Here is a 27,414-nt window from a genome sequence, read left to right on the forward strand (position 1 = left end):
CAGCCTGGCTTCTTTGCACATGGATACAATAAATTAAATAAATATTAAATAAGGGATGGAAAACGTATTGGGTGCACATGAGGATATGGAAAACACAGAAAACCAAGGGCAGACTATGGTCAGTCACTTGCACATGCAACTGACAGTGCCAAGTCACTCAAAGGAGCTAAGAGTAGCAAAAAGACTGATTGCAGGCTTGGACTTGGCAGAGCCAATAAAAAAAGTCATGCCTTCTGGAGAATAAATAAAATGACATCACACCACCCTATGAAGAAAAAATCCGAGCTACATCATCTTAAAAAAATAATGTACAAAATCCTCCATTCTTAGATTAGTCTCTGCTGGTAAAGTGGAAAGAACACAGGAAGGGGCAGCACCCCCCCCCCCCCCCAAAGCACACACCAAACCCAAGAATCCCAGTCAAGTACATACAGCTAGAAAGGGTTCCAACTGGTCAGATTCAAGCTGCATTGAACAGGACAGGTCATTGGAGTCCTGTTATATTCCCGCTACCAAACAACTAGGGTTACTCTCTTCCAGAAGACCCTTTACAATACACTCCTGCTACCTGCTCACTAAGTGGCAGCAGGGTTCCAGTGTGCACCTGGAAGAGAGCGAAATGCGATAAACACACTGTTAACCCTTTGCAGTGCCCGTGGTAGGAGATCCCCTACTGCAGGTTTGTTTCTGGATGCACATTCCTATGAGACACAATGTTGATAGGGTCCTCTTGGTCTCCTTGTCTGGGAGGGTTGCATGGTGGCAACATGCATTACTAGCTTAGTGCATCTCCTATTTCTGCTTGAGTAGCAGTATAGTAACACAGGAATAACTACTAGCAACATACCCGGTTCCCTAGTGCTGGGGCGACAGGATAACTCCCATTCTTTGGGGCAAATGTTCTGTTGAACATTTCAGACTGCTCCCAAAACCCAGAGAGAGCAATGAAAGGGAATTAGATTTCATAGCAACACTTCCCTGCTCTCGCCTTCTGTCATGGCTAATCCCCCTGCTTGGCAGGGTAACTTGCAGCAGGACTGTGGTCAGAAGTTCTCTCTCACTAGCGTGGCATGTAACCTAATACTATTACACTGGGATAGAGCTGTGATCATCAGTGCATCCACCTGGCCTTAGGGCTAAATACCAGGCACTAAAGTAGCACACTGAGCCCTCTCCTCAGTTCAGCAGCCTTATAAATAAATAAATAAATAAATAAATAAATAAAGCCAAACCAACCAACCCAGCTCCCACCTCAGCCATTTCCTCAGCAGATGGCTGCACATCCAACAGGCTCACTCAGCCCTAAGGGCTGCATGGACCCTCGCTTGTTGACTTTCCGGATGTACTAGCCGTGAAGAAATCCCATCTCCAGAGCTTGCAGTCATGCATTCAGCCCATGCCCTATGCTGTGGCAGGATCTATTCCACTCCTCACTACATTTCAAATTGTTTCCTTCCCACAAAAAAGAAACCACTGACTGAAATCTAAAGCAGTTAGGGAAGAAAATGCTTCAAGCTGAGGTGAGCCGGGAGTGACCAACTCCTCAGCACGTGAGGATCGGACGATGATACACAGAGACCTCTTCTGTTCAGTTGTCCGGAGAGAGGCACTGGGAGTCACTCCCCCCATGCGCTTCCAATTTGCTACAGAGACATTGGCATATATACGTAGCTCTGTGACTCGGGGGAAATAATCACTTGGCAGAAGGAACCTTCAGGAAACAGTCAAACACCTAACAAGGCAGCCACACAAATCACGGGGTTAGAGTGAAACTCTCCCCCCCCCTTAATCAGCTCTGCTGCTATTGCACATAAAAGCTTCCCTTCTCCCTGATAGTCAACACAACATAAAAGCATTTCAGAACCACATCAACCCCTGAGAAAGAGTATAATTCTAATGGTGAATCTAAGATCTCCATAGGCACACAGCCGCACCTGAAACACTTCCCTTCCTACTAATACCGGAGGACTGACACGCCTCTGCCCCCTGATCAGTCTCACATCATGGGGCTGGAATTTAGGGAAGTGGCTTAATGCAGAAGCTCAGTGACCCCACTTCCCACGTTCCCTCCTGGATTATACAGCCTCCATACCAGAGGGCTCTGGCTTGGCTGACAGTGCTGCCAATTACTGGTCAAGAGAGACGAGATGATGCTCTGGTGCTCTGGAGATAATAGCAGCAGGACACTCTAGGGACAGAAACTGGCAGGTGCCAAGGAAACCCCTGGGAGGCAGCTAAAGAGAGACTGAATCCATTTCAATGGGGAAAAAAAAATCGAGACCCAGGATGAAGAGGGGTTGAAACTCTGCAGAGCCACTGACCGTGCCTTTCCCCTGAAGAAGGCCCTGCCTGGAGAGGCAAGAAGCCTCAAATGGGCAGGGCTCACTGATACTTGGACCTCCCACACGAAAAATCAAACCTGAAATAAAAATACACGTTGTCGTCAAAATCTTCTTCAACCTCTGTCTCATTAGCATGAGGCCTGCTTCCCAACAGGCTCGTTACCGTAGTGCTTTCCCCAGTCTCACCAACAGAGATGCAGGCTACAGCCGAGCCTGAGACCACTGCAGGGATGTGTGTGGGGAGGGGGGAAGGGTAGAATACCAAAGGACTTAAATCAATATAAACTAAACTGGCAAGTGCAAAAAGGGTCCCACAGTGTTACTGAAGAGGCACCTCCAAGCCCAGCTGCGCTGGGACACTACAATTCCACATGCACATTGCTGTAGGATTTATCTACAGTCCATTCGTTCTGGGCCTCATCCCCCTCTTTGGCATAGCGAGCCATCTCCTGCTGGAACTGGAGCTGGCGCCTCTTATTGGGATCAACATTGATCCAGTTGTTGGCAATCCATTTGGTTCCTCGAGTGACGAGGCAGCCTCCATGCAGGGAATATTCATCCAGGTCGCCAACCCAGCCTGCAGAAGGAAAACAAACCACAGCTGTCACGTTGGGAAGCACTGCACTCTACTGTACCTCACAACCCCGCAGTGACTCCCTAGGGCAGTGGAGCGTAGACAGACATGTGGCCGAGGACTAACTTCTGGACTGCACATATAATTCTCCTGTTGACAAGTACAACAATCCAGCCCCAAAGGAGATGTCAGACCACGTCCGCTCCTATGATTTTAGGACAGTGACTTGGTTTAAGGGAGAACGCCAGGGATTAGTTTTGCCATAGCTAGCTAACTAATCACCACCTATGGACTGAACGCTGGTGGAGGTGAAGAACAGTTTTCAAAGCAGGACAGAAATGACAGATGCTGCCAGCAGAAGGCTTTGAAAGGCAAAATCCCCTGGGTGCTGGAAGGTAAAATCTGTCTTATCGTATCATGTAAAAGAAACAACGGACTTTCCAGCAGCTCTAGCTGATCCCCAGCACTTTCCAACAGCACCACTGATTCTCTGACCTACTCTGCATCAAACTCACAGCAGCAGCTATTCTCCGTATGCTGTGTGTTTGCTGTTGGGATCTCAATGACAGCACACTGAGGCACTTCCTAGTCTTGTGCAGTGGCTGGAGCCCAGACCTGTCCTTCAGTCTCCCCATTGCAGTGGTGCCTCACTACCCTCTGCTGGGATTTCCTGTAGTGAAACCACAGGCTGCTCACAAGGCAGCTGTAATCCCCTTTCCTTTCTCCACCACCATCTCAAAATCTAATGCAGCACGTCTCAAATGCAGCCACCAGGGGTTTTTCTTGTGGCCACAGCCTCCTGGGCTGTGATTGGGGGGGAAGGGAGACAAAGTAGCAGCCCCTCCCTGTTGTTCCTGGATGCACCGCCTTGGCATTGGTTGCTGGGGCCACCAGCAGTGGTTGGGCCCTGCTCCCCCTGTGGAGAATCTGGGGCACAATGCTGGAGGACCAGGCAGCCGGTGAGTTGCCGTTAGGAACCATTGATCTTCTGGCTGTAAACACAGGAAGATTTAGCCCAGCTACTACCAAGGAGGATTCAGCAGTGCTCATCAGTTCCTGGCTGCTGCTCCTTGGCCGTCCTTTCAGAATTCATGTGAAGAAATGCCCCGACCCACAACACACAAACAGCGAGGCCCAAAGAAACAGGCTGCTGTCCTCCCAAATCCTCTCTCTTCCCCTCCCAACAGGCGTAGTGCTGAGGTGGGACAGTACCTTCCCCATCTGACAGGTAGTTGTACCAGAAGACAGCAGTGCCCTGCTGTGGCTTCACTCGCAGGTTGCCCTTATCACAATTTTTCCGTGTGTCTCGTAGATCAACATCATTCTGAATCAGAGACTGAGAAAAAGACATGAGAATAAACATTACCCTGTAAACAGGACTGGGATGAGGAGCCTTTGCCCCCCTCCACCGTATCCCCCTTTATCAGCCCCTTCCATGAAAACAGCTCTACGTTTGCATTAGGCAGAACAGGAGGCTCCCCTCACATCTGCAGCAGCCAATGTAGGGAGTACAGAAGTCAGTGAGCTGCCTGCCCTCCCCACCCTGCCCCAGGTGCTCTGCTATCCTTCTGGCCATCCTGTTCCCTTCGTGCACAGCAAAGTGCATGCAATGAGAAGAGCTTTCATCCTCCTGCGAGGAAATCTGCCAAGAGGCAAGCAGCAAAGCAGAACCTGTGCTAGGGCACTGGCTCTCTCCCCAGGAGGTGCTCCAGTGTCCCCCTGTTAGTCACAGCCCTGTACTAGTCTCTTCCCTTTGGGCTTTGTCACATTCATTATCACTTGGTTTAAAACATTCTCCTTTCCCCTAATTAGAGAGACTAGCATGTGTAAACCCAAGCCCCAAATCTGCCTTTCCCCAACCACATCCAACAAACTCAGGGGCCAGCAAGAACACAGACGGGGGCAGGTGGGGGAGAGGCTCCTTTACCATCTCTTCATAGGTTCTGTTATCAGCTATAGGAAAGATGGTCTCTCCTCCCCCCGTCACATTGTTCAGGTAGAACAGCACTGTCACGTAGCTGTAAGACAGAGAGCACAGCTGCTTACAGGGTGCAACTGGAATAGTGAAGATACCCACAGGCTGTCGCACAAGCCCTTCCCTAAACTCCGTCCCCACAACCAATGGGCTAGCTTTGCTGGCACGTGCATAGGGGCTCAAGCACGTATTGCCTAGCCCAGAGCCTGAATAGAGTGTTCTCCAAGGAGAAGGCTAACAGGGACCATCTCATCTGCTCTCAAGGGTGTGGCTAAAATGCAGGATTATCCCCACTATGGAGCACTGTTCTAGCCTCCAGTGGGGATGGGCCAACAGCTTCCTGGAGCCAGTCAGTGCCTCTCCTTGTATTGGCCGGCCACAGGGACCAAAGGGGTTAACCCTCTCACTCCCATTTCAGTTGAGCAAGGTAGCAAGCAAACCCACAATCTATGTGCAGTGAAGTGAGCTGCCTTTAGCCCCACGTCTCACACTGAGATCACTTTAGATAGGTCTCCCTTTAAATCTGCTCCCAGACTGAGCCCTGTCACCAAGCTGACTTGGTGTGAAGCTAACAGCTGAGTGCACGACTCACCGACAGGAGGTCTCAAAGGGAGCGCTCTCGTTGGTGATCAGTTTGGTGTGGCTGCAGGCCGTCTCTGGGAACACCGGCCCGCTGTCCACGTGGGCGTGGTAGTGCCCTCCCTGGTCATACCGCACAACCTGCAGGGGCTCGCTGTGCTCCACAATCTCAGGAGGCAGACGGGTCAAGCGCATCACCCTGGGGAAGCCGGAAAGCAGGTTGGGGAGAAGCAGAACAAGCCAACCTTCATCTGTAGAGGTTTTTAAGGCCTGGCTTGACGAAGCCCTGGCTTGGGATCATTTAGTTGGGGGTTGGTCCTGCTTTGAGCAGGGGGTTGGACTAGATACCTCCTGAGGTCCCTTCCAACCCTGATCTTCTATGATTCTATGAATCCCCCTATGGCCACCAGGAACGTGCACCGTGCTCTACAGACAGGGAGACGCTTCCTGCCTCAAAGAACCTAAGAGGAGGACAGAGGAGAAGAGCTGCAGCATGTAGGCCCAGTGATAACTAGTCAAGGCCTTGATAAGACACATTGATGGCTCTCAAGTGTATAAACTATCCCACGGCCTCTCTCCCTGGTCTTATGAGTTGGGGACTTCACGCAGGTGTCAGGGTAGAAGAGTCTCCAGGAGGGATCTAAGTGCAGGGAAGCTGGTTCCTCCCTTTTGAATCACTCCTGTAGGATCCAGCCTGCCTCACAGCCTCAGTCAGCCCCAGCACCTGGTTTCCCCATGGCATATCATTCTCGGCTGAGAGCAGAAAATGTTTTAAACAGTTTAAAACATTCCCCTTTCCCCTAGTTAGAGAGAATAGTGTGAGTAAACCCAAGCCCCCTCAACCCTGAGCAGAAGCCAGGAGCCTGATGTAAAGGGGACATGCCAATGCACGTTCAAAAGCACCCTAGAGGGGGCTTTGCCTGAATGAATCAAACTGCATGAGAACAACACACAGTGTGGCAATCAGCCAGGGGCAGAAGGTGACATTTGTCATTTAAGTCAATTGGTAGGTCACCTCGTTGCAGTAGCAAAAGGCCTCGTGCCAAGAAGAAAGGTCACCAAATACCCAAACCTGCTTACAAGACAACTGCAAAACATGTTTCTGCTAAACACTCAGCGAGGTTTACTCACTGCACAGTCAGCATCAGCACTATACAGTGGCTGAAACGGACCAGTGACCAACACCTCCCTGCTCGGAGGACCTTGGAGTCCAGAGGACCAGCAGGTACCAGGTGTACTTTTATACCTGAGTTTCTTTGGAAAGACTGTGCACAACACCACACCTAGTGCATACAGAATGAGGGGACCCATTGCAGAACTGGACAGCCAGAACAATGGAGCAGAAAAGCCTAGTCAGTGTTAATCAGAAACTTCCTGGCTAAGCTCCTCTCACTCAGCAGGGCTGCCACTTGCTGGGAAAGATTCCTTTCTGTACACATCCCTGGAGACCTTCAGGTGCCATGTCCTCCCCAGAGATCCATAGCAAAGCAGAGGGACCATGATAGGACTGCATGGAAGGGCAGAAAGACTTAGCTATCAATAGCCTTATCACATTTCTCATCCGTCCCTCTGCTTCCTGTTCTGCATTATCCCCAACAGGACTGAGGTGCATGGGAAGCAAGCAATGAGACCAGACCTTTGTGCTCTAGGATTTCTGTCCCCCTCAAGAACTTCCTACATCTCCGATCATCCCCAAAGTGAGCAGGAACCTCTCAGATACACTGTAAGAACCCAGACTAGTTACCCCTTTGGGGTAGGTGCTAGGCCTGGATCATGAAATCTGTACCAGGATTATGTGGGCTCTGGCTTCTGAGAATCTCCAAATCCTACAAAGGATTTTAATAGCAGCCTTTGGAACAGTAAGCTTCTGCTTCAGCAGGGACACCCCAACACTGCCCAAATAAGGGTCATATTGGCATTGCATCAGGAGCCCATGGGCTCCAGCTAACAGCAGCTGCTGCCCCACTCTGGTCAAGGTGGCATATAACACACTGGGACCAGTTCTCTTTCTGGGACACACTGAAGAGGAGGGTGGACAAGAGCCACTTTTAGGCCTCGAACCACTTTAGCCACCCACTTGCTAGGCCAGGACTAGCTGTGCATGGCTCAACTAATTCTCTCAAGCCCACTGAGGCCAAATGATCTGCCAGGAGATGGAAGTGACTTTCAGCTGCATCTGTAGTGAATGAGTGTCCCAGGAGGGCTGGGTTTGAGGTCTGTGCAGGGCCGAATCCAACCTCAATGGATGGACAAATGGGGCCACACCATCACAGCGAGGCTTATCACTGGATGTATGCTCAGAGGATTAAACTGGTTTAGCTAAATTGGAATAAAGCGACATTTGTTAGCAGTCAGTTCTACTTGGGAGAGATCCAGGTGAGATGTACGAGTAGTTAAAGTAAATGCACAGTAATTACTGGCAAATTAGCTAACACTGGGAACGGGTAACAATTTCACCCGGTGAATGTTTCCATTAGTTATCCCATGTAACACTGAGTCTTTGTGATTCTATGAGGCTGCTCCCAGAAGCAAAGAGAGCTGCTGAAGGCTTCATTTCTGTCCACAGAACAATGCGTTAGTAGATGAATTTCAAGCCTTAATGGAAATCGTCCTCTTCGGTGTCAGCATTCAGTGATCCCTGTCTTCCAAATGCTCTCACTCCATGATGACTGAACAGACCACCACCACTTCATGTTGTCCTGGGACCCCAGGCACAGCTGATTCGCGTTATGTGTATATCGCCCCCCACGTGTGTCCATCCCACCTTTCCCCCGACACGATGGCAGTGTCTACACAGCATCCTGACCCTGCCAGTGCTTTTACCTTTGTTGTATGGACCTCATGACCTGATGTGCCCCCTCACCCTGGTACAGCCACGTGTGTTGGCTGTTCCGCACCAGATCGCTCATCTTCACTTTCTGGCTCCCCATGTACTTGTGGAAGTCACGAATGTTTAGCTGTTTAAACTCCTCCAAACTCAACACACCTATGAAAGAGAAGGAAAGCAGGCTGTCTCTTCAGCTTTCTGGTCCAAGCGCTCGTTTCCCTGGTAGTGTCCAGCCTTCAGGGACAGTTAGGCACCGCCATTCCAAGCGCCTGCAACTCTGTCTAAGGGCGGCACTGGCAACTCATTGGTAGCCAGAGAGCCGCATCTGACAGGTGTTAAATAGAGAAGATTGCACTTGCTTTTGTCTCTAATATGGAGATGCACCTGTGAAGACAACAGGTCCCAGCATGCAATATTCTGTCTTTATCTGGGCAGAGGCCATGCTGGGAACTCTAGGAATACAACAGCCAGGAGATGTAGAACTCTGGGGCTACATTTTGGTTACCCGCATTTTCACTGTGAAGAGCTCTTAAAGAACATAAAGTAATCTACTATAAAGAAATAAACACCATCTCCAGATTTGCCCTTTGAAATGCCTTAGCTAAAAGGCTGCACTGCCCCTTTAAATGGACTTGTTACTTGGATGAATAAACGCACTCTGATTTGAAAACTCTGCAGAAGGACTCTGCCCACATTTCAAACAAAATTTTATCTGCCAATTTTAAACAGTGAATGCAAAACAGTTTATAAGCGGATTGTGAAGCTTTTCTGCATTTATGTAATTCAAAGAGAAATGTGAAAGGCAAATGCAACAGAGTATGTTCTGGTTACTGTGAGTGACAATAATCAAGAAATGAGATTTAATGGAAGCCACCTTTTACAACACAGACATTTCCTTCCATGGGTGTCCTGACATGCATGCCTGGACTCTCCACTGTAATGGTGATGCGTGAGGAGCAGAGGGCGGGAGTATCTTTTTGCCTTTCCCAGTTTATGGAAGACCCTGACATTTTCTATTTTAAGAAGAATCAGGTTTGGTGTCTAGCCCCGTGTGTCATACGCTGGCAGTGTGGCAAGCTCATAGGCCAGCACAGTAACCAGACAGCTCTGCACATCTAACTGTGGATTAGAAATGTTTGCCTCCAAAAGGAAAACCAAACACCCAAACCGGCTGCCCCTGAACTTCAGAGAACTCACTGTGCTGACAAGAAATTATGGTTCATAGCCACAGCTGGGCATAGAGCTCCACTGTCCCCTTTCCCAAGAGGGAAGAAGGGGGCTTGTCAGAGGGAAAGTTAGGACAGTTTCCCCAGATGCTGGCACTCTCAGCTGAACTATTAGCTGTCACCATTTCCAGCTGTCTGCACACATCCTTCTGTCCCCACTTCCCTGTCCCCCACTTCTGCCTGCCTCTAAGGACACAGTGCCACATCCAGGTTGTGACCTGGCCTGCCCGTTGTGCTGGTAACAATGGAGGGGAGCAGGACTCCGGAAGTGAGGCCCTGCCAATGGCACAGAGCACGGCCCCGGGAGTAGAACTGAAGCTTCTCATTTATTAAAGTTCAGCATGGTGGAAACACCACAGACAGTTAGATCATCCGCCCTTTACCCAGCCAAGGACATCAGGAGCCAAGAGAGCACTGAGGCAAGCGTGCTGACCGGATATTTAGCCAAATTTCCCATTCACCAAATGCTGCTCCCCTGCTCCAAAGCAGTTCCTCAGGGCTGCTCAGAGAGCCAGGCGACTGGAAGTGAGTGGGCACAGACTGCATGTTTACTTAATTTGATTAGGAAATGGAGAGTCACTCAATTGACGCGCTCTAATTAGAGCAGGAGAGGTTAAACTGCATGCCTGGGACAGCGGGAGCTCTTGGAAGGCCAGAGGAAGGACGGGCGGAACTGGGCTCTTGGAACATATTAAAACGCTGATGGCAAGAGAGAGGGGGAGAAGCACCAACAGTTGACTGAGGAACCTGCCTTCATGTCCACTGACCCCGACACCCTTTCATCAGGAAGTGGAGCTAGCAGGGCAGCGCTCCAGATCTGGGAGCGGCAGGAAGGAGACATGACTCGACCCTGAAAAGGTGGGGGTGTGGCGGCAGCATCTTACAGCTCTGGTGATTAAAGGGGCTGCAGGTCCCCAAGAACTAACTAAAGAGGAACAAAGCAGAGTGCACCCAAAGGATTCTCCATTACGCAGTGGAACAAATTAAGGCCGAGCTTACAGGGCCTCTTGTGTGTTACACAAATATACACACTTGTACACCACCACTCAACTGGGGCTGAATCATGTGCCTGAAATAGTGCAATCCTGGCTCCACTCACACACGTTAGCAGCCATTAGGCTATGTCTACACTTAAAACGCTGCAGCACACTCACTACAGCGATAGGAAGGGTTCTCCTCTCACTGTCGTTAACCCACAGCCCGGCTAGGTCAGCTTAAGCGTGTCCGTGGTGCTCAGGGGGGGTTTCACACTCCTGAATGACATAGCGGGATTGATCTAGCTTTTCAGTGTAGACCAGTCCTTCGATACGCAGCGATCTCAAATGCCACCCTCAAAATAATCAGCTTAGATTATTATAATAGACCTACAGTCAAAAAAGGGTGTTAAGCAGTTAGCACCATAAGGCAAATGCTAAGGGGTTGTTAGAGCAGGGGGATGGGAGTCCAGAGGCATGGGTTCTGTTCCCAGCTCTCCAGGCAGCCTTTTGTGTGGGCCCAGGCAAATCACTTCTCCATTCTAAAGTAGGGTGTGTGTGTGTGAGAATAAAACCTACCTACTTCACAGGGGGGCTCTGAGGGTTGGTGGGGACTGGCAAAGGGAGCTTTGTGCCTGGAATTTGCTTTTTGGTATATATAAAGCAGGCTTTTTCCGCAGATGAGGCTCTGGATCCAGCCTCACATTACAGCACTGGATCTGGTCTCCAGTGTGCTAGAGATAAAAGGGATTCTCAGAGGCTGTATTTCAAAGCTCCTCTCACCATTGCCATCAGGATCTGCCTTGACCGCTGTGTACATCTCCCGGATGCTCTGAGGGGTCATCCACCTGCCATTCCCTAGGCGGGTGTGGGTCAGCACCTGAAATCATGAATAAGATCGTCACATCCTGGGCAATGATTCGTTCTTCTGTAATGCTAATTAAACCCTACGGCAGGGGTCAGCAACCTTTCAGAAGTGGTGTGCCGAGTCTTCATTTATTCACTCTAATTTAAGGTTTCGCGTGCCAGTAATACATTTAAACGTTTTTAGAAGGTCTTTCTATAAGTCTATAATATATAACTAAACTATTGTTGTATGTAAAGTAAATAAGGTTTTAAAAATGGTTAAGAAGCTTTATTTAAAATTAAATTAAAATGCAGAGCCCCCCGGACCGGTGGCCAGGACCCGGGGAGTGTGAGTGCCACTGAAAATCAGCTTGCGGCACGCATGCCATAGGTTGCCTACCCCTGCCCTACGGGCTGGTAGCTCTGAATCCTGAGAGCTTCTCTGAAGGACATCAGCTAGCAGGAGAAAGGGATTCAAATGGAAGCTATTTTGCAACCTTAGCTATAGCAGTGTGACCAGCGCCTGCTCTAACATTTCAGTTTATGCCATCATAAAAGCACAACTGGGAGTAAGCCAGCCAATAGCCAAGCAAAGGCAGCAGGTGTCTTCCTTTCCCTTGGAGGGAGAGTCAACTGAACAGCTACAGAGTTAATGTTTTCACTTGTGCCATGTAAAGACTTTCGAAGGGAACAGTTTAGAAAGAAATGCTTGCTCTCTGAAGAGGATCCAGGAAGGAAACGCCTCAGAGAGCTACAGACAGACTCCAGGCTTTGGAGGAAGAAGGCCTGTCCTGCAGTCACACTATGATCAAGAGCAATACTCAGCAACTACATAGCGCTTTTCAGCTGCATACCCTCCTCTGTGACGTGCCCTCAGGTAAGTGTCATTAGCGCCATTCTACACCTGGGGAAATGTGACGCACATCCAGGGAAAATGAGTTGCTCAGGGTCACACAGTGAGTCAGAAGCACGACTGGGATCCAAGTCGTGACTCCCAATCCTGTGCTGTAACACAATGGCCGCATTCATTCTGAGGCCTTCTCTGCACTTGCTGACCCTAGCGGACTCAGTAGCTTACACACCGATCTATCATTCTAACCAGTGACTCTGCAGTGCCCTGCCCACCATGGGAAGGCATGGCGAGCTCTGCAGGCTTCACCAAGCAAAGCCCTCCCAGTGCCAACTACAGCCCTGAAGATATGAAACAACACCAAACTGCACACTCTCTCTTATCTCTGCATAGGAGCCTTTGCCCAGCTGATCAGAGCAGACATTTCCTAGCAACCCCACAGCAGGATCACTGCTACTGAAGGTTTCTCAGATTGAGAAGAAGTCTCCCTTCCATGCTGCAGTCCTGTAGAGACCTGACCTCCTCCAAGTAAGTAATGAGATGTGCTGGGCTGGGCTCAGCCATGCCTTGGTACAGTTAGCCACACAAGGATGAGCAACTTCACAACAGCCTCTCTTCTTGAGTTCCCATATCAAACCTCTCTAGGTTTCTCTCCACCTCTCTACCTCTTTGAGCTGCAGCTGCCCATCCTGGTTGTGGTCCAGCAGGTTGAAGATGTCCATTTGGCTGATTTCTATCATTTCCATGGCCTCCTCATAGTCTTCAGTAGGCAGGATCTGGCTTTTCTGCAGCCCTTTCAACTGAGCTAGGTGGATAATCAGCTTACACTCTTCTTCGGTCAGGAAATCTGGAATTTCTGCAGAAACAAAGAGAGAAAGAGAGTGTGTGTGAATGAAAGACCAAGGAAACTGTTGCAGTGAAATCCCTAACCAATGGCAGACAACAAAGAAAGGGGGAGAAAATTAGAAGCTTCCCAACAGATTTGGAGGAGGAGAAAATATTCTTTTCTTCAATGCACCCCACTCATCTCCATGGAACTTGGTCCCAATGGGGCAGCACAGAGCTGCTAGGGACTCTACTCAATACCTAGTTGCAGGAAATTACTCTAGAGGAAGAGAACCCAGAGCCTTTGTGTTGGGCATGTTTGCAGTACTGTTACACTTTCTTTGCCCTCATTTGGAGGGGAATTTGGCAGAGAACCAGGAGCTCTTCAGTGGAGCCTGGCTTAGAGAATCCACTGATGTGAAAGGGGAAGGCAGCCTCCAACCTAACTCCCACACCCTCAATTCCAAATTAAGATGATTGATCTCTGAGCACAGATTTATACCACAGGGGAAGAAGAGAGATTCCATCGACAGGGTCACAAAAATAAGGGGTAGGTGTATTATAGACTTTACAGAATCAAGACACTATATCCCATCAAAGTCTCTCTCACACACACACACACACACACACCGTTAGCAACACAAAGCTAGCAGTTTATAGAGCCAATACCAAGATTATATACAATTTTCAAAGGAGAAAAGTTCCATCTGTGATTATGTGGCCAGGAGAATTCCAGTCAAATGGAGTTTGGGGTTAACAATCTTGTCAGTGAGATACTGGAGAGATCCCATAGGACACACCAGCTACACTCAAACCTCATTAGCACTGAAGATATTTTCGGAAGGGGGAAAGCACATCTGGTCCAGTTTTGAAAGCTCAAATACCACACTCCTGCTTTCTGAACTACCTCCCCTAGAATTTTGGCAAGTCTCTGGGCTAAGAACAGACCACAGTTCAACCAAGAAACACATTGAAAAGAAAAAAAATTAAGATAATTACTTCTGTTTAGAATTGAGGCGATCTGCTAAAATCCCCAGTGAGTTGGCGGCTTCTCATTCAGTACAGCTAGGTGCTAAGTCTGCAGAAAACAACACTGCCGCTTGCTTCCCAGAAAGCCCTCCAAAACCACGTGTGCCCACAACCCCCCCCCCCCCGGAACAATTCCTGTCACAGGCAGCACACACAATCCTCTTCATAGAAATACTGCAGAGCTGCAACATCCACTTGCCACTTTCTAGTTAGTGGCATAACACAAGTGAAGAATTAACTGAGCAAACTGACAAGAAATACCCCCAATACTTTAAGTTCCCTAAACTGGACTGAAATAACATGACAATAAAGGTTTTGACATTTAATTACAAGCTAGAGAAGGAACAACTTCTCCTAAATTACAGCCGCTGGATTTCATACCAAAATACAATTTATATTCACTAGAATGAGCTTTCTATGGCACAGACTGCTAGATGAAGAGTTGGTCAATCAAATGCTGGTAATCCTGTGTGTAAACAGCCTCCCCTATGGATGCAAATGAATTGCTCTGTCCAAACTGGGCAGAAAGCTCCCTGAAATGGTTAACTTCTGAACAGGGGGGCCATCCCACCCCATTGCCTGTTTAACAATGGATCAAGCTAAACAAATGGCTCCTAATTGACTTGGGGCAACACTTGATTGCTTTTCCACAAAAACAAAAGGGAGGAAAACACTGGCATTTCTAAAATAATGACTAATCCGGAGAAGAGGATGGGCCAGCGAAATGGTGTTGAACAGAGCGCTCCAAGCCAGGAGGGCCCCAAGCCATTCCCCCCTCCCCATCAACACCTGCTGATCTCAGCCAAGCCCCCTACGAAAATCCAAACAATCAAGGCAAACACAAACTGTGGTATTGTCTTCCAACAAGCGCTCCAAGAGAGTTGCATTTAATGAGACTGGATTAGCAGAGAGGTGGCTTCATGCTATAAAAACCATTTCCCAGTCAGGAGCAAGTCAGTCCACAGTGCACTGCAGAAGGCAGAGCCTCACCTGTTCTCTGAACATTTTACAGCTACTGGTCCGAAGAAAGAATGGATGCAGCAAATTGCAGATTTCCCAAACTGAGCCTGCAGTGGCTGTTGGCTGTCTTCATATGTCTGTTAACCTGGGGCTCCCCAGGAGTTTGTGGGTACTTCTTGAGGAGCTCCTCCAGGTGTATGCTCATTCCAAGAAGTATGGCCTTGTGCTACGACATTGGATATTCAGAGATGCGCATCCCCAACCTGCTGGAACACGAGACTATGGCAGAAGTGATCCAGCAGTCTTCTAGTTGGCTGCCCTTGCTAGCCAGAGAGTGCCACCCAGATGCCAGGATCTTCCTCTGCTCACTCTTTGCACCTATCTGCTTGGACAGGTAAGGCATTTCAGATATGTTGTTTCAACATGGTCTGTCAGATAAAGCTTCCTACTAGGAGAACAGTCTCCCGAGATGAGCTGGGGAACCCAATTACTGAAGTCATTTAGAACTAGACTGGACAGAGCTCCGAAGTATTGTAAGGAACAGGGTGGCCTGGGCAGGGGATGAATGAGATGACTCACTAGGGGTTTTCCCCTCTACCTCGGGGCATTTCTGAGGGGAAATAAAAATCCTGCCATACGATGTGTCTTTGGTTTTGAATTTAGTTTGAAGATCAGCTGCCTTATAACCCACACACTTCTCTAACTGTAATTACTTCAGAAAACCTGCTGGTAGTTTTCTACCTGCAGACCATGCTGGTCTTCACCCAATGCTCCAGCTTCTGTATAGTATGCAAAAAGCCCATCTTTTCTTCGCTTCCACACAGTGAGCTGGCCATCCCTGAAATATCAACAGTAATTCTCTCCTCTCCTTGTCTCCCACCACCAGCAAGCCTTGTATTCCTGCTTCTAAATTCTTTGCTCTCCTGTTCTAGGCGTTGGCCCCTTTGCGTTTCACCCCCTCCACAGGTTTCTCAGACACGGCACATGGGCTCATCTGGAGTCCAGTTTCTCGCACAGTTGCACACAATGAATTGCTACTGACCTACACAGTAACTCCTCTCTCCTACTCCAGGTTTCCAGTAACTTTACCTATAAATATCCTTGGCTCCCACTCCTCTTGTCCTGAACCAAATCATCCTGCTCCTGCATCACTACCAGTAACCTCTCCTTACACAACACCCCCCACGCTCCAGCACCTAGGGGTTCTTACAAAGGAAAAATCCTTGTTCTTGGCAACAAACTGCACAGCAATTTAGGAGCTCCAGGGACCTAGTTAGAACAGAACAGAAATACAAGCAGCAGCTGCCCAACTAGAGCAAGCGCTTTCACCTATGGAAGATGGGAGCTTGTGGCAATACCCTACACCCTTCACAAGGAGAAGGGAATGGCTCTTAGCCTGTAATTTCATCCTAGTATATCCTCTCCCATTTGTGTTAACACCCTTCAAATACTCAAACATTTATTGTTTGGTTTCAAAATGTGCATATTCACAATGTATGTCAAAATTTCTACAGCACCATTAAAATGCAAGCCTGTGGAGGCAATGCCTGTGGAGGTTAATCCCAATTTAAAACACTGGTACAGACAGTTTACTATTGGTTTCTGGAAAATCAGTACCAATTTTTGAGACAAAGTACTTGGATGTTTCCTTCCTAGAGAAAACCTCTGGGACCGTAATTGTTGTATTCTGCAAACTAAAGCTACTGTAGGGAATATGAATGTCATTCCAAAGTACAACACAATGCTGTTAAGTTAGAAAGGCCGGTGGTTTGAGCTTGCTCTGGAACAGTTAACCCTTCACTTGTGCTTGCAGCGAAAAGCTCGAGACTCAGCACAATCCTGTTTCTCTCACTAGGTTCATCTACCCCTGCCGCAGCCTGTGTGAAGCTGTTAGGAACAGCTGTGCTCCAATCATGGCTTGCTATGGCTACCCATGGCCTGAAATCCTGAACTGCAACAAATTCCCTGCAGATCACAACTTATGCATTTCAACAATCACTGATGAAACCACTTCGAGCAGGAGAAGTAAGGCATTTTTCTAACCCACTTAGCCATACATAACATTTCAAGGTGAACTGCAAAGCAAAAACAGGGGCCTGTGCCGTGTTTGGGCTTTTCTTTTTAAAATGACCTCTTTAAATTTGGCTAGGCTTTTGTACAATAGAAATGCTGGTTTTGTGCACCCAGGAGAACTCTATGGTAACTGGAGAACTGAGGAAATGAGAGAAAACAGAGCAGCTGGGAGGGGAAAGAATTTTTAGTCAGACTATTTAGAAGTCTGGGGTTTTATTTCTGTTAAACCTGTTCAATTTCCATCACTATTTAACATTTTGGAGAAACGAGGACTTTGTTATAGATTTAATATGCCTGCCCCTCCAAGCAAGGCATGAGAGTTAATAATACACAGGCTCAGATAGCCACAAGATCCTCCAGCAAAGCCAATGATGTTCAGCTCAATATTCTCAATATTAAGGTTAAAAAAACATGCATAAGAAAAACTATTCAGGCCTTCTTTGTATATCAGAAAACAGCTAAAAATGGCACAAGCTCCTCTCTTGGTCAGTGGGTGTGAAGCAAAATTCAAATAGCTTTGAAGTAAAATTGTAAGGGGAAATCCTACCCGACCCCACCTTCCCCACAGTCTGCTCCATTAGCTGGGCTGCTGGTGTTGCCAGCATTTCCAGAACAAGTGCATAACTGACAATTCTACCACACACGAGAAGAACCAATCTCACCCACTAAGGCTGGCCCCTATTGTAACTACTGTTGTGTGACTACCAGTTAACCAACCCAAGTGTAAATGCTCATTTAGACACTTCACAAACATCTGTTCCCGGACACAAGGGTTTGTGGAGTGTCTACATGAGTACTGATAGTGGTGTCTGTGAACGTGCGTTACAAGAGGACATGAAGCTCTAGTCTAGACAAACTCTGACTGCACCTCTAGCAGCACTCTACCCTGCTCTCCCTTTTGAATGACGCTCTAGTAGTTGAAGCATCTGCTGGTGCTAGGCACCCTGGGCTGAAAACAGACTCTGGAAGACCCTGAGCAGAGCACAGAAGTGATGTGATTTAATTTCAGAAGGGGTAAAGCAGCCTGACTGCCAAATACAGTACACATCCATCCTTCCTAGCCCATGCAACAAACAGCATTTGCATTGCCTTCAAAAGCAGCTGCCCACTGATTGACCCCCGCAGCCTTCCAGCTGGAAGCTAGGGTAAGTCTTCAATGCAAAAAAAAAAAAGTGTTCTTAACTCAGGTTAGCTACCTTGGGCTAAAACAGCTGTGAAGACACAGCTTTTAGCTTGGGTTAGCAGCTTGAGTTAAAGCCTCCAGAGGAGCCTGGGGTGGAACTTGAGCACTAACCCCCTAGCCCCAGTTAGAAGCAGAGCTGCTGTGTCTTCACTGCTGTTTTAAGCCAAGTTAGCTGATGAGTTAAGAACAAACCTTTGCTTGTTTGTGGTGAAGACACCCTGAGATGCCATGAGCCGTGATAAAAGGGAATGGCAAAGCTGAGCATAAGCAAAGCACAGAGAAAAACATTAATGAAGGGAGAAAACACAAAGGAAAATGCAGACAACGATGAACACTGTCCCAGCAAGTTGGGAGATGATTTTTCCTTCTGTAATCTCTCACTATTGCTGCCACTGGTGGTAGTGGCGCTCTGAGTGAGTGTTCCAACCACTGTATTCATCGACACCTGCTCTGGGCAAGTGGTAGTAACACTGGGATGTGTGTAGGCAAAGATCCTATTATTTCCCAGTCTAACACAAAGCCCAAGGAGTGAATGAGTCAGAGGCTGCACTCCATCTCAACCCTCCAGTGAGCAGCTCCAGTTCAGAGGGGCAGCGTACCGATGGTGGAAGCTGGCAGTGCCACTGCCGTTACTGTGCCTGTTAGAGCACTTGAATCTCCCGGGCTCTCAATGGCACATCAAGGAGCTTTTGGAAAAGTTCAAGAAGAATGCTATAACTCTGTCTCTGTTGCAGCAGTGCCCCGAGCCAGCTGTAGGGACTGTGAGCTCGAGGAAGCCAGCACCGCCAAGGAGATACTGGAAAACTTCTGTGCCAATGATTTCAGTGAGTACACATACCTTTTCTTCCCACCTCAGATAGCCAACCAAACAGCAGCATCCCCTGGAAGCCTCTTCTATTTGCTATAAGAAAGTGACTTGCAAAAGGTATGGCTCCAGCTTTTACAGATTTCATTCCTCACCTATGTGCTGAGCGTCAAGTGTCCAAACTGCTCAGGGCTGCTCTGGCAACTTGCCCACAATTCACAGCTTGCACCAAGGGCAACATCCTGCATTATGCATTTTTTATTGGTTTTGGTTCTATTCACCCATATGCTGAGAGAGCCAATCATGTGGTTCACTTTGGAGACCAGAATTCAAATCAGATTCCTATCAAGACAGATACACTTGGTCATCTCCAGCCTACACACCTCAAACCCCAACACATTTATCCCAGCAATTCCTGTTTCTGCTCCAAGGCCAGAGACTGGAGCAGGTAGTGGGGTTGGGCCAATCAGCTTGCTTAACTTTCAATTTCCACAAAGTTCTACAGCATTCAGCCACACAATCTTCATGGCTGAATCCTGGACAACTTTGACAAGGATATTACTGCTTGCAGCCCCTGCTCCGAGGGGAAGGCTAAGACTGGAACAACAAAGGGAGTGCAGAGCAGGATTAAGGTGCACCGGGCAGATGCACAAGGCCACCCGCACAATTGCTTCCTGCCCTGTGCCTCTGCCTATCCAGTGGCATTAATCTCCTTCATGAGCACTCATCCTTCTCCCTACTCAAAGGAAAGGGGAAGTGAAGAGAACAGTTATTGGCACTAGAAAGGCTGTAATCACAGATTTGGAGGATTACAAGTTGAGCACAACCTCTGTGATTTGGCTGGGACATCACTGAGTCAGGAAAACATCTATAACACTTATTGCATTCAAAATGGAAAAGTTCTGTATGTTGCCAACAGAAGTGGGAGGGAGGTAGTTAACCACCAGCAGTAAAGAAATCCCAAAGGGAATGAACATAAATCAGGTGGGTAATAACAATAGGTAACTGTTTCCCATTTGCTTCTTCCAGCTGTGAAAATTAGAATCTCCAGGAAGAACATGACCTCCACCATCTCTGCTTTTGACCTGGACTCCAAGCTGGAGGTTTTGAAGCATGGCCCCCTCCTCCGGGCGGAAATCCACCCAAGACTGCAGCACTGGCTGGACCTAGATGCCACCTGTGTTCACAACATCATGAGAGGTACACACACAGGAGTCTATGTCATCAGTGGAGAGGTGCAGAATGACAAGGTGATTGTAAACAAGGCCTATGCATGGCACAAGAAGAACAGGAACCTGCAGCTGGCTGCGCGGCGATGGAAACATCACCGGTGCCGAGCATAGTCTGGCAGGAGATGTCAGAAATCTCTGCTCCACTGATAGGAAATTGCTCCCCTCCCTGTATCTAGAAAACGATCCGTGACAACCAGAGCTTTGGGGATGTGGGTCAGTACAATGGCTTTTTTTAGTGGGATTCAATGTAGTCGATAGCCAAGGTCTAGGGGGCCATACTACAGAGCATTTCACTAAGGGATTGCTATACAACATGTTAATTAATTAAGAGCTTAGGGAGTCACCGGTTGCTCCAAGAAATGGAAAGACACAAACATGCTGTGTTCTTCTTTATCTCCTACTGCACTGGAAACCTAGTTTCTAATAGATTTGGCAAGCAGGAATAAGTGAATTGAAGTCCTCAGCTTAGAATGGACTGGAGGAGATACCTAATAGCTATTCTTGTCTGTTCCCTTCACACTGAAACCTGGTAGTAATTTCAGTCCTGTGGTTTGTTCCTCAAACACAGACTTTGCATAAGTGCAAGCTTGCTGTAGGTCCAGAGATATTACAAAGACATTTCCACACACAGGTCACCTTGCTTGGTGGGACATGCGGCCGGCAGCTGTATTCACCACTTGCAACTACCCCATGGGGCTGCCTATGTAATGGCTAAAGTTTTAAAGGAGACCTGTGAAGGAAAATGTTGGATTTCTGCCCTTTTTACTTTCTGATAGAAAAAGGTAGCCCCAAAAGGGTTAATTCAATAAGGGAATTTAAAAAAAAATTCAGTTTACCTAGGAAGACCCTGGTGACTGAAGAACTAGTGACGTGAGGACTTCCCAAGAGTCAGGACAGAAAGCTGAACAACTGGGAGGCGAAGGGATTTTTAGTCAGACTGTTTAAAAGTCTTTTTGTTAGCACCCACTTAATTCCAGTGACTAACATGCATTTTGGAGAAAGGATGTCTCTGTTCAAGATTCAACACACACCCCTTCAGTGAAGTACGGTCTGAGACCATTTGAGAAGTCCCCTGTCAAAACCTGGGAAGATCAGACTCAATGCTTCTGATATTTCAAAGGTTAAACAAAGCAGGGGGGGAAATAACTTTAAATATATCCCTCCACACCTTCTTTCTTTAGCCAAAAGAGTCAAAAATGGCAACAGGAGCATTTTTCTAAAATCCTTTGCAGATCCCCTATATCAAAAGCAGCACTTACAGCAGTCCTCTTCAAGGACAGGTATGGTCCTCCTGCTTTCCAGACAGGCACTGCCATAACTGTGGACCACCGGCCTTGAAGCAGAGCACAACAGCCACGTGCAAACAAAGAGAGGGAGTTAGTTTTCCAGAATTCCTGGTGAAAGTAAATGTCATGTATGGAGGTATTCCTAAACTAGAGCAAATACAGTAAATACAGGACTGAAATAGGGAAGCAAAGAAAACAAGCTTTGGGGGTAAATGGGTCTTCCTTGTACAGTGATAATTGACATGTTTACCTATAATGTGAGGCTTCTTTTGTCTCTTGATCATCAGTCATTTACTTTACCATCATCCAGCATGCTGAGGGGAGATGCATGGAACATTTGTTTGGACAGAGGTGCATTTCAGATACCATTGTCTCTAAGTGCTCTTCAAGTGTTTCATTAATTGGCAACCAGATTTTCTCTTTAGCTCTGGCAGTGCCTGAGGCGAGGCTTGCGGCCCCAGGACTTTCCCTGTTCAAATTCAGTTGGGGAAATTGGCCACATCCTGACATTTGTGCAAATTTAACTTCTGGACCACTGAGGCACAGAGGATTTTCTAGATTCATAGAGTCTAAGGCCAGAAAAAAGAAACCACTGTGATCACCTACTCTGACTTCCTGTATGACAAAGGCCACAGAACGTCACCAAAATAATTCCTAGAGCAGATCTCTTCGAAAAACATCCAAGCTTTAATTCAAAATTGCCAGTGATCCACCACACTCTTTGGTAAACTGTTCCAATGTTTAATGACCCTGCCTATTGAAAATGTACACCATATTTTTAGTTAGAATTTGTCTAGCTTCATTTTCCATCCATTAGACTGTGTTAGCTCTCTCTGCTAGATTGAAGAGCCCATTATCACATATTCATTCCCTATAAGGCAGATTGTCTAATCCTTTAATCATTTTCACTGCTCTGCTCTAAACCCTCTCCAATTTATCAGCATCCTTCTTGAATTGCGGATGTCAGAACTGGACACAGCATTCCAGCAGCGGTCACATCCGTGCCAAATTCAGAGGTCAAATAACCTCTCTGCGCCTACTCGAGATACCCCCGTTTATGCATCCAAGGATCGCATTAGCCCTTCTGACCACAGCGTTGCACTGGGAACTCATGTTCAGCTGATTACCCCCCATAACCCCCAAATCTTTTTTCAGTCTCCCATCCTGTAAACATGCCCTGCATTCTATGTTTCTCGACGTACACCTTTCCATTTAGTGGTATTAAAACCCATACTGTTTGCTTGTGCCCTCCTTACCAAGCCACCCAGATTGCTCTGTACTAGTGACCTGTCCTCTTCATTAGTTACCACTTCCCCAATTTGTGTGTCATCTGCAAATTTTATTGGTGATGGTTTTATGTTTTCCTCCAGGATATTGATATAAATGTTAAATACTGTAGAGCCAAGAACTGATCCCTCTGGGCCCCACTAGAAAAACCTCCACTCCACGATTCCCTGCTTACAATTCCATGTTGAGAACTACCCGTTAAGCCAGTTTTTAATGCATTTAATGGGTGCGATATTACTTCTTCATCATTCTAGTCCTTTACTCCAAACATTATGCAGCACCAAGTCAAACACCTAAAAACCACAGCAAGCCTCCCCGCTTTTATCCCCCCTCCCCGGCTTACAAATTCAAGCCCAAACCATCGAGTTCCTTGCCAGGTGATCTCTTAAAAGACAACTGCCTCAAAGCAGATTGCACTCGAAGTTATCACAGAATCTATAAAGCTATAAAGACTGAAAAAGCCCGGTCTGGTGCTGCTTTGATACTAACAGGATTATTTCATTACTAGTGCTTCTCATAAGGAGGAAAACATACAGGACAAGAACCTTTCCTAGCTCCATGAAATAAGCAGCTTGGTTTCAACGGCAGGTGATTCTATGTCATTTGTAAATGTTTAAATATTAAAAAAAAATAAAAATAAAAAATAAAATTCCCAGTAGCGTCCTTTGCCACACTCCCAAACACAAGGCTGATGAGAAGTCTTTAACATGACATCCTTTGCCTGAAATCAATGTTGCACTGCACTTTCCCGAAGGCGTTCAGAATATGGACTAGTCACTCACTTCTATACTCGTCCTCAAACTCTGCAAAACGTTTTGATAAATATAAAAGCCTTTGAATTAATTAACTTGGAAAGTCCTTTACAGCTAGAGCCGCTATGCTTTGTCTACACACAAGAGGTGTTGATCTCTTATTGATGTAAGCAAAAACAGATACACAGTGGGGCTGTTACAACTTCACATCAATTTTTAAACCAATTTTGTTAAACTGAAACAACTTGTGGGTACAGAATGCCTTAGTGGTCTTTTAAAGTCAACCCGGGCTCCTGGGAGGCTCAGTGGGGTGATAAGAGGTGTCTGTGAGCTGAAGTTCCTAAATAAGAACTCCTTATCAGAGGACAAAGCAGAACACGCTGAATAAGGACCTAAAGTGCTGGACATCAAGCACTGTTCCAGGAGTGATGCATTTCCAGATAACAGGATCAGAAAACAAGGCCTATCCCAGAATCCGGAAGAGAGGTGTTAACCTGGATTAATAAAGTTGTGAGTCTATTATGCCATAAGTCTGTTTTTTGTCAACTACAGCAGCATTCTTGAAGGCCAGGATCAGCTCTGTTAGGTGAATGGCATCAATAAGGGTAAATAAGTTAGAACTGAGGGCCCAAGGGAAACTTAATTAGTATAATCAAACTGACCCCTCACACTGTGTTCCCTGTCATTATATTGAGGCTTTTTGTGTGTGTGACTTTTATAAGACACCAGTTCCAAACTTCAGTCTTTACACACCGCCAGAGGGAAAACTATTTTTGAATTTACAAGTTATGAATACTATGTATTTAGAAACCAATGACAGAGCCGTGTGTGTTTCTTAAAGATGCTCGTTGCATTAAAAGGATTTAAATAAGAAGCGTGTCTGGGTTTTTTCTGAGCTTTCACTTTGAATCAGGTAGTGTGAACTACAAGGATCCTTTTCTTCTTATTCATATGACACAACAACGGTGAAAGTGCCATAAAGAATTTAGAATAGCAGCCGTGTTCGTCTGTATCCGCAAAAAGAACAGGAGTACTTGTGGCACCTTAGAGACTAACAAATTTATTTGAGCATAAGCTTTCGTGATGAAAACAGTTTCTCTCCACCAGGGCAAGCAAAAACTTGTACACAACTGTGCCAGTAAGAGTTATTCACATCTTTTCAATATACTAAACCGAGATCTAGCTAAGAGGAATCCTTGTGTACTGTGGAATGGCTGGGAACTAAAAGTGTGAATAGCATGCCATGCCAAGGAGAGTGGAAGGCACTATTTCTACTACTATCTTCGTTATTCATTTCCTCTCCTAGATACTTAAACAGCAATGCTAAGTTGCCTTATTTATTTTCAAATGTTCCAGGATCCCTTATACCTCCCTAATATCTCAATCACTAGCATCTTTTCAACAGGAGCTTAGGTCCATGGGATTTTAAAAAAAGGAAGGGGTTTTCTTGGAGGGTGAGGGGGAACCTGGGGGAAATTAACTAGTTTTCCAAACTCTCCTAAGTGGACTGTCCAAAATTAATAATCTCTATGAACAGTGGATCAAAACATCTTAAACACAAAGGGTGAACATATTTAACCAGGGTATCACAACACGATTTAAGGAATTTAACTGTTGGAGGAGAAATTAACATGAAATCTCCCCTTCCTGATTAAAAATTAAAACAGAAGTCCCTTAAAAGACCCAAACCATTTGACTGTTCCAAGAAAACTCAACCTCTACCTCAATGGAAGCACTAAAAAAATTAACAATAACCAAAGTAGTGACCTACGCATGCACAGTCCTTTCTGCCATATTGTACATATAACGCTCCCAGCTGCACGTTCCATGGCTTGTACATTGATTCTCCAGAGATTAGGAGGTAAGAAGGCAAATTGAGATAGTCACCCTTTTTCTTAAATCAGTTTCCAACATTTTATGGAAATCAGATCCATTCACTTATTCTTCAAATTATACTAAAAAATAAAAGCAAAAGAACTGGTAAGCAGCTCGTAAGTTTGAACTGATTCTCTCTGCCTTAATAAGTAAACCTTAATAAAGATCTGAAAAAAAAGTCTGAATAATCCATTTCCTAAAGGCAGGAGAGAAGAGCTATACATTTTATAATGTCAGTATCAGTCACTTCTGTATGCCCTGTGGGAGTAATCAGAAGAGCTACAATCAAAGCAGGTTGCCAAAGGCAAACTGGCAACTGGATTTCTGCCAATCTTCGGAATTCACACAGGCCTGTTTTTATTGCACTGGGCTGCTAATAATGTTAAAGGGGACACATAAGCCATCACATGTATATACTGTATAAGATAAAGCACATAAAAGGGAACAGTCAAGCTCTGCCTCCTATGGAACATCATCTAAGTAACAGATCTCAATTTTCTCTGACTCATATGAGCAGAGACTCTCAATCTACTAGTCAGGTACTAGTTACCAACCCCTTGATGCTTCAAAGATTTTGTCCTCACCGCAAAGTTAACTCAAGTTACAACTCGAGTGTTGTGCCTAACTTGAGTCCTGCCCACATACACACAAGCCTTTAATTTGCATGCACTGATGCTTTTAACTGGCGTTGGCTGGCCTGAGAGGAGATATAAGCGAAGCTTGAGTTAGTCCAACTCAGCAGCTTGCTAAATGACCACCCTGCTTCTAATGCCGTCCCACAATTCCCCCAGCGTGCCCAGAAAGGACAGAAAAGTTCTCACACAATTTACTGGGAAAGCATTTACACAGCATCTCATCTTACTGAAGTGCAAAGAACTATGGGCTGTGCCCACAGAAGGGCCACACACAGCAAGTGCAGTGGCAGTGTGCACACAGCAACTCAAATGTTATTTCACAGTGTGGCTGCTCTCACTGGAGCTAGGCTAACTCCAGAGCAGTAACTGGAGTGTAGAGAACTCAAATTAACTCTGCAATAAAGACAGACCCAATGAAAGGCACAAAACCTTCTACCATGGACAGTGGTTCTCACCCATATACACTATTCCTTCTGAAGCTACCACTTAACATAAAGAATTCAGACATTTCACACCAAATGAACAGTATCTACGAGGACACAAACCCCAGTTTCATGATTTACTGCAGAAGTTTCTCCTTTTTACAAAGCTGTGTTTTTAATTGTATCAACCAGATGTTGAATTACCATAACTCCAGTGCTCTCTCTTTATTGGCTTGGGGCCCATAATGGCCACAAATATATCCAGACTGCAGTGTGGATTAAAATACCAATGGGATTTCAGCCACCGTGTGAGCAGGTCTTGTGCGGGGCCTTGTGTCTTACCAAAGAGAAGCGGTTTCAAGCTGAGAGTTTTCATGAAATGGACTTTGTTAGGGACCAGCTCCACCTTTTGCTTATGGCCAACCTGGGGGACAAAACAGCAGGAGTTAACATACTACATTCCAGGACAAATTTTCAGTGCTTCCCCCCCCCTGCATCCAACAATCACTATGCAAAAAAAAGCTTGCCTGCAATTTTGGACTGATTATATATACAGACATAGCAGGCAGGCAGGCGTCCCTTTCTATACAGTTCGTGTGCTACTGCATCTGAATGTCTGAATTCAGTTCTGGGCACCTCATCACTGGCTCTGGACAGGTTAGTTCTTGGCTTAAACTCAGCTTAAAGGGGTTAAACATGCAGCTAAGGTGCAACCGAGATCAATGGAGTGACCCCCATTTACAGCAAGGCCCAATTTACCCCAAAGTCGGTAAGAAATAAAGAGCAGAGAATGGCCCCAAGCTGGCCGAGCTCTGACCCCGCTACAGTTTCTTGCTAAGTCCCCTCAGACCAAACTT

General features: G+C 46.6%; 1 protein-coding gene across 1 annotated transcript; it reads right to left on the reverse strand.

Moving 5' to 3' along the window:
- On the reverse strand, positions 1-27,373 carry P4HTM (prolyl 4-hydroxylase, transmembrane). The gene is made up of 8 exons (XM_024204867.3): positions 26,900-27,373; positions 12,859-13,049; positions 11,281-11,377; positions 8,294-8,456; positions 5,484-5,669; positions 4,844-4,934; positions 4,129-4,252; positions 1-2,919 (listed from the first exon to the last, which is right to left on the reverse strand). The coding sequence occupies exons 1-8, from the start codon at positions 26,931-26,933 to the stop codon at positions 2,702-2,704; spliced, it is 1,104 nt and encodes a 367-aa protein (XP_024060635.2). The 5' UTR covers positions 26,934-27,373; the 3' UTR covers positions 1-2,701.
- Between the last annotated feature and the right edge of the window lie 41 nt (positions 27,374-27,414).

Source organism: Terrapene carolina, unplaced genomic scaffold (assembly GCF_002925995.2).
Source record: "Terrapene carolina triunguis isolate 2854851 unplaced genomic scaffold, T_m_triunguis-2.0 Scaffold89, whole genome shotgun sequence".
Classification (NCBI taxonomy): domain Eukaryota; kingdom Metazoa; phylum Chordata; order Testudines; family Emydidae; genus Terrapene; species Terrapene triunguis.